The 13,448-nt window shown below is 36.4% G+C and overlaps 1 protein-coding gene across 3 annotated transcripts in view; it reads left to right on the forward strand.

The window, feature by feature from the left end:
• The window catches only part of qng1 (Q-nucleotide N-glycosylase 1), a 39,031-nt gene continuing 25,583 nt past the window's right edge, over positions 1-13,448 (forward strand). Inside the window, exons 1-2 of one of the 3 annotated variants that reach the window (XM_028802422.2) lie at positions 1-69; positions 4,507-4,869. In XM_028802422.2, the coding sequence (XP_028658255.1) occupies positions 4,533-4,869 (337 nt within the window). In that variant the 5' untranslated portion in view covers positions 1-69; positions 4,507-4,532. Of the gene's footprint in view, positions 78-3,186; positions 3,316-4,506; positions 4,870-13,448 lie in introns of those variants that run through there. The other 2 variants (XM_028802421.2, XM_028802423.2) reach the window with 2 other exon arrangements.

The following is a 13,448-nucleotide window of genomic DNA, read 5'->3' on the forward strand; positions in this document are numbered from 1 at the left end:
GAGGCGGGTAGTTTACCGGAAGGCTTGTTTAATTTTATATCGGGATTTCTGTATGAAGCACGCATTGTGGTATGTTGGTGAGTGTATCGAGAGTGTTTCGTGGCGGTTATAGGGCAGTTATTTGTTTAGTTGTGCCATGCGGCTTTAGTTTAAATAACAATATTAGGCGAAGTAGTGTATTTTATTATTAATTCAGAAAGACACATTAATACCGATATTTTCACTTTACCCTAGATTTCCCCGTTAAACAAACAATTTGTACAGCATAGAGAAGTAAAAGGTTAATATTTTAATATTTCCAAACTGTATAACATAATTCCACAACTTAAAAGTGAACTTTGAGCCAGTAACTGATTTACAGGAGTCCATTACAAATGCTTATTGCAGTTTGTTCAGCCAGACTGCGTTTAAATCAGGGCCATGCAAGCCTGGTGAAAACTGCTGCCTGCGGTAATATTACTTAAAAACAAAAAATCACTAAAATCAAGGAAAGTAGAATAAAGGTTGCATGTTATTATTGGCAACTACTTATTCTTTCGGTTACAACGTCTTCAGAGATGGAAGAACTATAAAGTGGCTTGAAGTGTTGATTCAAATTGTTAAATAAGCATAGTCACTGAATTTCTTTTTTGTCCACGACAAATTATATATTTATTGTTAAAACTTGCAATGTGGTACAAATGCCAACATACGTAACAGGATAGAGGTACGAATGAAATTCTGGTCTGAATTCAATTTACAGTACCTATTGTAATGTGGTGGTGTAGAGGTTAGCAAAGGGGTCAACTCCAGGGTCAGATTTTTTTGTTGAACTTGCCAGTATTCCATAACTTCCTGCGAGAGGTCAGATATTTACATGTTAGGCCATTTGATTTGGAAATATTAAATTGACTCTTTATCTGTCACGTGTAAGAGTGTGAGTGAATAATGTACAAGATTGATTATTATCAATATATGAGGGGAATTCAGAAAGCCGTGAGCCTTTCAAAGAAAAATAATCTGAGAATTAATTTTTTCAAATTACCAAAAAGCTAATTTATTCACAACTTTAAATGTAGTCACCATCAAGAACAATGCAAATTTTTTGGGCGTTTAATTCACTGGTCAAAGCGTGACATAAAATCCACCTTGGTCAGTTTGTCCAACTCTCCATTCACAGCTTCAGCTCATTGGTAGTTTAAAAAACTTTCCCACACTGAGGTTCTTTAATTTTTTAAAATAACCAAAAATCACACAGTGCCAAGTTAGGGGGATAGGGAAGGGCTCTGCAATTCAACACCAGACTGCTGAATGGTGGCCATGGTCAGTTTGGCAGTTTTTGTGGTGGAGAAAAAAATGTGGAATGAGGTAACTGAGGGTGATGAGATGTCTCTGAGAGAAAAAACGTGGCAAACATTGTTTTTCCAGCTGACTTTCAGTGCCTGGCTTTGACTGGGGTCTTGGGGAGCCACACATTTAACTGATTTTTGGTTTCAAGCTGAAAAGAGAAATCGGGCTTTGTCTCCAGTCACTAGCAAAAAAATCAGATTCCAGGGACTAACATTCTTGAGAGCTTGCAAGGAAGACTCGACAGAAACTGACTCGACAAGGTCTTGGAATTGGCAAGCTTTTCCAAGAAAACTTGGAAAAATGTAGCTCCATGACTTCTGTGGGGATGATTTTTTTTCTTTACTCTTTATGGTGCTCTCTAGGACAACATATGTAAATACAAGGAGAGCTGTTACGCTCAGGATTTTCTGAATGCCACTTGTAGATGTAGGATAAATATTTCACAATTCTTCTTTCAGCTACTCCCGTTAGGGGTTGGCACAGCGGATCATCCTGAAAAATTTTGTCCGTATATTGATTTGGCAAAATTTTACACCGGATGCCCTTCCTGACGTAACCCTCCCCATTTATCCGGGCTTGGGACCGGCACAAAGAAACACACTGGTTTGTGCATCCCCTGTGGCTGGGTTAGGATAAATATTTCACAATAAGTTTGCAAAATTATGTTGAAAAGTAAAATACAAATAGTTGTGGCCAAAGCACATACAAATAGGTTGGTCCAGTATTTGAGATACAATACTTGGCAAATACTATTTAATGGCAATATAAATAAGAGAAAATTAAATTTGTAACTCTAAATATGTATTACTCTGCACAACCTTTTCTTTATATCAACTTTTAAAAAATACAGGATATTGGCACAAAAATACAGATTATCTGTATCTAGGCACCAGCTGAAAAATAGACATCTCTCAGATAGGGTGGAAGTTATGGAATTAGTGTATTCTGAAGTTGAGCATGAGAGACATAATGTGAATATATTTTTTTTTATCTTTAGTTATAGCTAATCAGAAATAGAACCTAAAGCAACTACTCTATACAGTATGTGTTTTTGTGACAAAAAGCTACAATACACAATAAAACATTTGCTAAGCAAGGGAAGTTTACGCTACAGCAACAAAAGGAATAGTTGAGCTGAGTGTGGGATAGTGCAGCCATCTTTCCAACTCTCATTTAGTGTGTGGTTGCAGTTTCAGACATGCTGCTTAGTGTACATGACTGCCAATTCCTTAACAATACAACACTATTGCACAGCTGGAACTATCTGCACTATTTTTTATTAACATTTTTCATGAAGGGTTTTCCAAGCAGTACGCAAAATCATGAATATAAAATCTATTCACAAAAAATATAATGTTCACTATGAACAAGCATACACATTTTCCTGGGGGCTATATATTTTGCCATATAAAAATAATATAAGAAAACATTTACTTTGTGCACATTGTTACAGGAAACATTATGTTACCTTATCAATTTTACCAAATGTAGCAGTTTTCCAAATAATAATAGCTATACAGTAATTAATATATTCAAACACATTTTTTGTATATTGGTACATTCTTCACCTTGTGGTTGGCTTAGCAGTATACTATTTGTGTATATTAGCAGTGTGCTATGTGCAGATAAAAATATATGGCAAAGATTATATGCTCTAAGTAAGTAAATCAAATACTAGATAAATGTTACACTTTTAAAGTTAATAAACATTATTGAGGTTCATGGTTATGTGAGAAAATATTTTGGGTGTGTCATAGTAAGTAATAAATAGATTTAATTTATTTTTCCAGTAGTTTTGCCACCAGTTATGATTATGCACAGTTGTTCTGGATTTGCATATTCTTTTGCAGGGTACCATTGATGTGTTTGGTGAAATATAGCAGTTTGAACTTTATAAAGAATTTATATTTCTTTAGCATTTCTGTCTGGATATTCAATTTTTTACTTGGTAAATTTTAAATATGGCATTGACATTTTGAAAGCAAGGTTAGTATATTTTTGTACCTTTTTGAAATTTGTATTCAAATCTGTGTTGTTTGCAAATCATTTTGTGGTGTAATCTATTCTATACATTTACATTAATTTTAATATATAAAACACTTTTTATATTTTTATTAAATAGTTTTTATTCAGATGAAAATTAGTTTAAATTTTAACAGGTTTTAGTAAATATGAAATAAGTCAGTTTTGTCATGGTTTATTCATACTCTGTATGTAGATACAATCACCATCAAGTTTTTAAATTATATATTAAATAATGGTAAATATCCATAATTTATTGTCTTACCATAGTGTATGACACCACAGATCCTTGTGAACTATAAGCCCACAGTGAAATATGAAGTAAGAGTGAAGTTTAGATTTAAAACTCAGATGTAATGTGAAGGTCAGCACATGATTTTGCCTTGTCTGATTATGCAGTGTGAGGAGGTGACTAGAATTTTTCAGTTGCAGTGTTCCTATGCCGCAATAAGAATAGCTGACAGCTTGCACTCTGTAAATATCACTGACATGCTGTATGTGTCATGATAGCATGAAGTTAATTCCACAGACAATGTTCATCTGTGCCTCTTTTTTATTTAAAAAAAAAAAAAAAAAGCAGACCTCTTAGAATATTGGTGAGCTACACATTGGTCCCATTCAAGTGTAAGTGTGGGTATATATGTGAGTCGATCCCTCAGTGAACTGGCAGTCCATGCAGTGTTGGTTGCTGCTTTATACCTGATGTCACCAGGATTAGGCTTCTGATCCTTGAGTTGGATTAAGAGGGTTTAAGAATACTCTGTCATATTGCCCTATCTCACTGTTCAAAACTTATGGTGCTTGTTGTGGCTGGTAGCCCTAAATATTTATGTTAGCCTGTATCAATGGTCACTTCCAAATCCTGCTTAAAAATTCAACTTTGATTTTCTATTTTTAATACTTTTACTTTTTATACCTTTAACTTTATTACCCAAAGGGAATTCATACTATTAATCCGAAGTAAATGTTTACTTGTTTGAATTTTTTAAGAAGTGTTTCCTTATAATTCATTATATATATGATTACCTGTTACTATACTTTGATTTATATTAGTGTTTGATGATGTGATTTGTGAAGGGTTCTGAGTGAAATGCAAAGATGACCACTGTATTGATAATGCATTAACCAGGTTTTTTTTTATATATATATATCTAGGATATTCAAGTACTTTTAAAAAGAACATGGAAACTCCTTTATCTCCGAGAGAATCTGGAGAATACATACACGAAAACAGTAAAGATGTATATATTAACGAAGAAGGTGTTAAGAGGATCGCTGAGTTGCTGTATGCTAAACAAGGCACTGAAGAGCTCAGTGTAAATGGCTGGAAACATCAGAATCCATTAGCCCCTGCAAATACTGATGACAATTCCATTAACTGGGTGTATGTGGTTGACACCCTTAACTTTTCCTTCTGGCCTGATGATGACAATAAGCCCTGTTTAGTATGTTATAAGGGCAAAACATACAGTGGGTATATGGCACTGTGTGCAGCTATTACAAGAGCCTTGGATGAAGGTAAGATTGTACGTATTGTACCTAATCTTAGCAGAACCCAAATTACTCAGTGTCTGATAAAGTTTCTTTCTCCTTACCAATAAAGCATTATGTCTTTGACATTTATGACTGTTTACCTTTTCTGGGACAGTATAGTTTATTTTTAAGCACTTTATATGGCGAGTCAAATTAACATTTAAAGATACAGTAATCCCTTGCTACTTCGCGGTTCACTTTTCGCGGATTCACGACTTCGCGGATTTTATATGTAAGCATATGTAAATATAAAACGCGGATTTTTCGCTGCTTCGCGGGTTTCTGCGGACAATGGGTCTTTTTACTTCTGGTATTTGCTTCCTCACTTGGTTTGCCCAGTTGATTTCATACAAGAGATGCTATTGGCGGATGGCTGAGAAGCTACCCAATCAGAGCACGCAGTTAAGTTCCTGTGTGCTGCTGATTGGCTCAGCGACGGCGTGCTGCATTAACCAGGAAGTCTCATCTCACTCATTCAGCATTAACGTGCTCTTGCTACTGCATTCAGGGGATTATCACCTTCATCGTCATCATTTTTACTGCGCAGCATATTCATCACCATCATTACGTCATATATAGCTACGTGTACTTCGCTATACAGTAAGTGTAAACTTATCTACCGATTTCATATTGTTTAGCAGTTGTCCCTGTTATTAATAGAGTAAAGGGTGGGTTGTAAACAATACAGGGAGGGTTTAAAAACGTCCAAATACACGTTAAATAATTAAATAAATATGGTGTCCCTACTTCGCGGAAATTCAGTTATCGTGGTCGGCCTTGGAACCTATCTCCCGCGATAAGTGAGGGATTACTGTATCTCAAAATTAGTATATCTTAAAGTTTTAGATACATCTATTTCAGATATTTTAAATGCACTTTCAAATAGATAATCAAGATATTTTTAAATTATACCATGTTTCTTTGAGATATCTCAAATGCATTTCAAGATACCTTAAAAGTCTGTAGGCATTATGAGGCACCTGAAATGCAATTCATGGTATCTCTCAATAACTTCCTGTAAAACTAGCCTGATTTAAGTTGGAAGTCTTGTCAATTTTATGAAATAAATGTGAGATATCTTGGAATGAGCAGGAATTTATTTTGAGTTATCTTGAAATGCATTTCAGATTTACTGGACAGGGATTTGGATTGTAAGAAATCTGGAAATGTATTTGGGATAACTTAAAATGTCGTGGATAGAATTTTCAGATACCTTGAAACTGTTGACATTTATTCTAGGTACTGTATATTCATATTGACTTGTGTTTTGGGTATCTGACATAATATCTATCTTCATTTCAGATACCTTAAAATGTATTTCAATGTATCTTCAGTGAGTGATGCAGTGTTAGTGCTGTGGTCACACAACAAAGAGACTTGGGTTTGCATCCTGGGTACTCCCTATTTAGTGTTTGTATGTTTTCCCAATGTCTGCATGAGTTTCCCTCAGGTGTTTTGTTTTTTTTTCATAGTCCAATGACATGCTGGTTAGTTGAAATGGCATTGTTATATTGGTCCCTGAGAGTTTGTGTGTGTATGTATGTTCCCTGTGATGGGTTTTTGCCCTGTCCAAGTGGTGTTCCTTCCTTGCACTTAATGACTGCTGTGGTAGGCTCCAACTAGCCCCTGACCCTGCCCAGGATAAGAGGGTTAGGAAAACGGATGGATGGACAGTACCTTGAATTTTATTTCAAAATACTGCTAATACATTTAAGGTCTCTTTTTAAAGACATTAACTTATTTCAGAATATCTATCATTTTCAAATATCTACAATATTACTCAGTATATGTCAAATACATTTCCAGATCTTTTATAAATAGTTTTCAGTAAATTTTAAGATGTGAAATGCAATTCAAGATATCACAAAATAACTTCTAGCTCATTTCAAGATATCTAAATTGCATTTCAAAATATTTTAAAATTGACAGATCCTAAAAAAAGAATAGAAAAGTTTACAGGAAGTGATTTCAAGATATCTGTAAATGAATTTTAGGTGTCTGAAAATGCGTGCTGTATATTTGAGACAACATAGAAATGCATTGGCGGTAATTTTGAGGTACAGTAATCCCTCCTCCTTCGTGGGGGTTGCGTTCCAGAGCCACCCGCAAAATAAGAAAATCTGCGAAGTAGAAACCATATGTTTATATGGTTATTTTTATATTGTCATGCTTGGGTCACAGATTTGCGCAGAAACACAGGAGGTTGTAGAGAGACAGGAACGTTATTCAAACACTGCAAACAAACATTTGTCTCTTTTTCAAAAGTTTAAACTGTGCTCCATGACAAGACAGAGATGACAGTTCCGTCTCACAATTAAAAGAATGCAAACATCTTCCTCTTCAAAGGAGTGCGCGTCAGGAGCACAGAATGTCAGAAAGAGAGAGGAAAGCAAACAAATCAATAGGGCTGTTTGGCTTTTAAGTATGCGAAGCACAGCGGCACAAAGCTGTTGAAGGTGGCAGCTCACACCCCCTCCGTCAGGAGCAGACAAAGAGAGAGAGAGAGAGAGAAAAACAAACAAGCAAAAATCAATACGTGCCCTTCGAGCTTTTAAGTATGCAAAGCACCGTGCAGCATGTCGCTTCACGAAGCAGCTGCACAGAAGGTAGCAACATGAAGATAATCTTTCAGCATTTTTAGACGAGTGTCCATATTGTCTAGGTGTGCGAACAGCCCCCCTGCTCAATCCCCCTACGTCAGGATCAGAGAAAGTCAGCACAAGAGAGAGAGAGAGAAAAGTAAGTTGGGTTTCTTCTCAGCCATCTGCCAATAGCGTCCCTTGTATGAAATCAACTGGGCAAACCAACTGAGGAAGCATGTACCAGAAATTAAAAGACCCATTGTCCGCAGAAATCTGCGAACCAGCAAAAAATCCGCGATATATATTTAAATATGCTTACATATAAAATCCGCGATGGAGTGAAGTCGCGAAAGGCGAAGTGCGATATAGCTAGGGATCAGTGTATCTGAAAATGTAATTGACCTATCCTGAAATGCATGTGAGATATCTCAAAATATATTACAATCGTCTTAAAATGCAATGGAACATATTTTGAGATATTTGTTTCCGATAACTTAAATGCTGAACTCCATTTGAGATATAATAAACAATCAGGCCAACCCAGGTACATTATTTGGAAATGCTGTGGAAACATTTATAGAAAATCAGCTAAGAAAGACAAGTTTGTCAAAGGGTAAGCAGTATAAGGAAAGGCAAATCAATTTTCTACCACAACAGTACCAACATTTATTTATATAGTATAATTTCATGCATGAAAGTAGTTCATAGTGATTTACAAAAGTAGTAGAGCTATATAGGTAAAGTAAAAAAACAAAGTTATTTATAAAAGTATATGCTAATTTATACTAATATGCTAGAATTTTGTACAACTGAAAAATATGACTGCAGTGCATAAACCGTGTTCCTGTGTCTACATTACTTTTTCACACAGTTTCCATTGGTGTTGGGTAACTTTGTTCATTAGACAAAATTAAATAAAAGTGTTATTTGTTAACTCAGATTGCCTTTTCCTAATACTAGATTTTTGATTGTAAAGACTGTTTTCTTATCAGAACTTCATAGTTTTTATTCTTTAAGTTTTAGTATTGGACAGCAATCCATCTCTCTTCCATTTTTAACTTATTCAGAAATCAGAATCTCTCAAGTCTAAAACAGTTAGCCTATATAGCTGATTGACTGGTAATGAAAGTAGTAATTGGTGTTTTACATTAATTTTTCATGGCATTTTTTGTGTCTAAAGTGAACATTTTTTCTTGTTTTTTTTAACCCAAAGAATTAATTTTGATTTTTTTTGAAAGCTTGCTTCAGATGTTATTAATTTTTTATGTTATTTTTCAATTGAATTGAATATTTTTCCGATTGAATTATCGGTATACAGCATGAAGCAGATGCTGACTCAGCCACGGCAAAACACTTTAGAGACTTCCCAGTACGGACTTCGCGGTTTAGAAAAAGTTTCATCCCAAGAACTCTAAACACGCTCAATCAGTCCATCAAGTGCTCCTTATAGAACTGTTTACTTATAAGTACAATTACCTCACTGTAAACTTGCACTACAGTTATAATATTGCACAACCTGCGCCACTTTGTTATTTTTCACTGCCATTTTGTTTGGCCTTGGATGTCGCCTTTTCATGCAGTTTTGTTGTAGTAGTCCCTATTGTGTTGCAATGGGTGATTTCCAAGGACACACTGCCAGTGTCATTAGGGGTGAAGGGTATGAAGGTCTGGTCCATACACTTCCTCTTATCCAGGATTGGATAGCTTTACGTGTATTGTGCTTTGCTTTCAACCATTTTTGTTTTTTTGCTTTGCTGTTTGATTTCTGCATTAGGCTTTGACAAAATACAGGACTAACTTTATTATTATGAACTTTGCTTGGTTTCTGACTTGCGTTTCACCTCCCAATACTTATTTATAAAAAAATCTCTGCCTTTCTCTGAAGGCAGTCAACAATTTCATTACTGTCTCAAAGCATATGAAACATATTTTTAGCAATGAACTTTCAGTATAATTGGGCACACTTGTTACTAATGGAAGGCTTTTATTTCAGTTTTTTCCTTGAAAAAACAGCAGACCGTTACTGTTTAATTTGTACAAACTATGTTGAATTTTCAATGAATATGAGATTCTTAAATTTCTACTCTTGAATTCAGTCCCTCTAAATACAATAACCTTTGATGTAAACTTTCATAACTAAATGGATTTTCATTAAAAGAAAATCTTAGTCATTATTCTTGGCTTTGTTAAAAATTACCAAAATAAACATGTAACTTCTTAAATACTGGCTGGCCTCATACAAATACCGTTAGGTCCATAAATATTTGGACAGAGACAACTTTTTTCTAATTTTGGTTCTGTACATTGCCACAATTAATTTTAAATGAAACAACTCAGATGCAGTTGAAGTGCAGACTTTAAGCTTTAATTCAGTGGGGTGAACAAAACGATTACATAAAAATGTGAGGCAACTAAAGCATTTTTTTAACACAATCCCTTCATTTCAGGGGCTCAAAAGTAATTGGTCAATTGACTCCAAGGCTATTTCATGGACAGGTGTGGGCAAGTCCGTCATTATGTCATTATCAATTAAGCAGATAAAAGGCCTGGAGTTGATTTGAGGTGTGGTGCTTCCATGTGGAAGATTTTGCTGTGAACAGCAACATGCGGTCAAAGGAGCTCTCCATGCAAGTGAAAGAAGCCATCCTTAAGCTGCAAAAACAGAAAAAAAAATCTGAGAAATTGCTACAATATTACGAGTGGCAAAATCTACAGTTTGGTACATCCTGAGAAAGAAAGCAAGCACTGGTGAACTCAGCAACGCAAAAAGACCTGGACGTCCACGGAAGACAACAGTGGTGGATGATCGCAGAATCATTTCCATGGTGAAGAGAAACCCCTTCACAACAGCCAACCAAGTGAACAACACTCTCCAGGTGGTAGGCGTATCAATATCCAAGTCTACCATAAAGAGAAGACTGCATGAAAGTAAATACAGAGGGTGCACTGCAAGGTGCAAGCCACTCATAAGCCTCAAGAATAGAAAGGCTAGATTGGACTTTGCTAAAGAACATCTAAAAAAGCCAGCACAGTTCTGGAAAAACATTCTTTGGACAGATGAAACCAAGATCAACCTCTACCAGAATGATGGCAAGAAAAAAGTATGGAGAAGGCATGGAACAGCTCATTATCCAAAGCATAGCACATCATCTGTAAAACACGGTGGAGGTAGTGTGATGGCTTGGTCACGCATGGCTGCCAGTGGCACTGGGACACTAGTCTTTATTGATGATGTGACACAGGACAGAAGCAGCCGAATGATTTCTGAAATGTTCAGAGATATTCGGTCTACTCAAATCCAGCTAAATGCAGTCAAATTGAATAGGGCGGCGTTTTATGATACAGATGGACAATGACCCAAAACATACAGCCAAAGCAACCCAGGAGTTTATTAAAGCAAAGAAGTGGAAAATTCTTGAATGGTCAAGTCAGTCACCTGGGGCCTCGTGTATAACACCGTGCGTAGAATTCACACTATAACATGGCGTAAGCACAAAAGCGGGAATGTGCGTACGCACAGAAAAATCTAGATGCAGGAATCTGTACGTACGCAAACTTTCACGTTCTTCCACTACATAAATCCCGATCAGCATGAAAAGTAACGCACGTGCACGCGCCTTCTGTCCCGCCCCAACTCCTCCCAGAATTACGCCTCTTTGAATATGCAAATTGATATAAATAGCCTTCTAAGAAAAGACAATGGGAAAAGCACGGGGAAAAATATAAGAATTTCAGCAAATACCAAGTGGAGGCAAAGGAAAAATGTACTATTTGTTGGTTTAAACAGTGGTATAATCAACAAAAGAAAGTTGTGATCGAGTGACAGAGTGTCGGAGAAACTCGAAAGCTCAAGTTCACAAAGGCACACAGTGCCCGAAATAAAAAAGAAATCACATATCAAAGTCGCCGTTAAAAGGCAAGTCGTAGCCCACCGTCTGAGTGTCATATGAAAGCTTATTAGGGTACAGACAAAAAAATAGGCACACAGTGGGGGAAAAAAGCATGAAATGTCAACTTTAATCTCGAAATTTCCACTTTAATCACGTAGTTTATTTTGCCATTAAAGTAGAACATCATAAACTTCATCTTAAAATCATTTAATTTACTAGTTTCTAAAATCCCATTGTAACTAAAGTAGGACGTTAAATGCTTTGTTCTGTATTTGATCTTCTTTGTGCTCTGTGTGTGAATCACTACCTGCTTCTTAAACGGGCTTTCTCTTTCTCCGACAGGACACATAATCCATTATGTTCGTAATATTACAGCTCTCTGAATAATTAAAATACTGAGATGTATACATGCTATCTTTTTCATGATGATAGGAATGAAAGCATGTTATTAAACATGGGAACACGGTGGCACAGTGCTTGTTCATATCTCATGCAAGTGGCTTGCTGCGCCATGCGCGACCTTCAATGACATTTATCAAAGCAGTACTGTCTCTTTCAAACGTACTAACCTCCAATTCCTGTCCTTACTTTTCTTTCTGCAAATACCCAATCGCCACACAATCAGCTATGTAATAGATGTGAAGCCATTTGTAAGCTTAGAATGCCGATTCTTCAAAACTTTTAAGGAACACTGACATATCTTTGTAGTACATGTTTAATTATTCTATCCGTCTATCTTTCCAGTGTCGCATCAGTGCAAGAATACAACGCAATGCAGGAACAATCCATGAGCTAGCTAGCGCTGCGGCACAGTGTCCTCACATGTTTAATTATTAACAATACAGATTATTTAAATGAAGTTAAAGTTTAATCTGTATAATATAATCAACATATTTTGCTGCATTTCATCTTAAAAATGAATACCGTCATCATATGTAAATACGTGCTTTATAAAGTGGCGCAGGTTGTGCAATATTATAACTGTAGTGCAAGTTTACAGTGAGGTAATTGTACTTATAAGTAAACAGTTCTACAAGAAGCACTTGATGGACTGATTGAGCGCGTTTTAGAGTTCTTGGGATGAAACTTTTTCTAAACCGCGAAGTCCGTACTGGGAAGTCTCTAAAGTGTTTTGCCATGGCTGAGTCAGCATCTGGTTCATGCTGTATACCGATATTTCTCTTTCCGATCAGCTGCTGCTGTGATTCCCCACTCAGATACAGTGATATAAATACTTCGAGTGGTGCTGTGAGAGTAATATGGAAAAAGATGATCTGCTGTGGCAACCCTTAACGGGAGCAGCTGAAAGAAGAAGAAGATGCAGTGAGAGTTACAACGCTAAAGCAGTTATGGTATTTGGAATACTATGGCTATTCCCTGGACCATTATATTGCTGCAGGTTAATTACAATCATATGCTTTACACTAATAAACAATATGCAGTTAGTTTCAGTGTATTTATAAAGCCGCATCAGGAATGTGGAGCTAAGAAAGAAAGGGTGACCACACAGGAACAGTAGCACTGCTTTGATGCTGGGTGCCACCAGTCTGCAAAACCGAGCGGAGAAATTGAGTACGCCATGGTATGAGGTACCGTGGAAATGTGCGTGGCTTTACGCCAAGTTTAGGTTTTATACATCGTGATTTGAGCGTGGAAACGTTTGTACGCAACATTTCTGTGCGTACGCACCGTTTATACATGAGGCCCCTGATCTTAATCCAATTGAGCATTTCACTTGTTGAAGACTAAACTTCGAACAGAAAGGCCCACAAAAAAAGAGCAACTGAAAGCCGCTGCAGTAAAGGCCTGGCAGAGCATTAAAAAGGAGGAAACCCAGCATCTGGTGATGTCCATGAGTTCAAGACTTCAGGCTGTCATTGCCAGCAAAGGGTTTTCAACCATGTATTAGAAATGAACATTTTATTTCCAGTTATTTAATTTGTCCAATTACTTTTGAGTCCCTGAAATGAAGGGATTGTGTTAAAAAAATGGTTTAGTTGCCTCACATTTTTATGCAATCGTTTTCTTCACCCCACTGAATTAAAGCTGAAAGTCTGCACTTCAACTGCATCGGAGTTGTTTCATTTAAAAT

This window comes from Erpetoichthys calabaricus, chromosome 5 (genome assembly GCF_900747795.2).
Source record: "Erpetoichthys calabaricus chromosome 5, fErpCal1.3, whole genome shotgun sequence".
Classification (NCBI taxonomy): domain Eukaryota; kingdom Metazoa; phylum Chordata; class Cladistia; order Polypteriformes; family Polypteridae; genus Erpetoichthys; species Erpetoichthys calabaricus.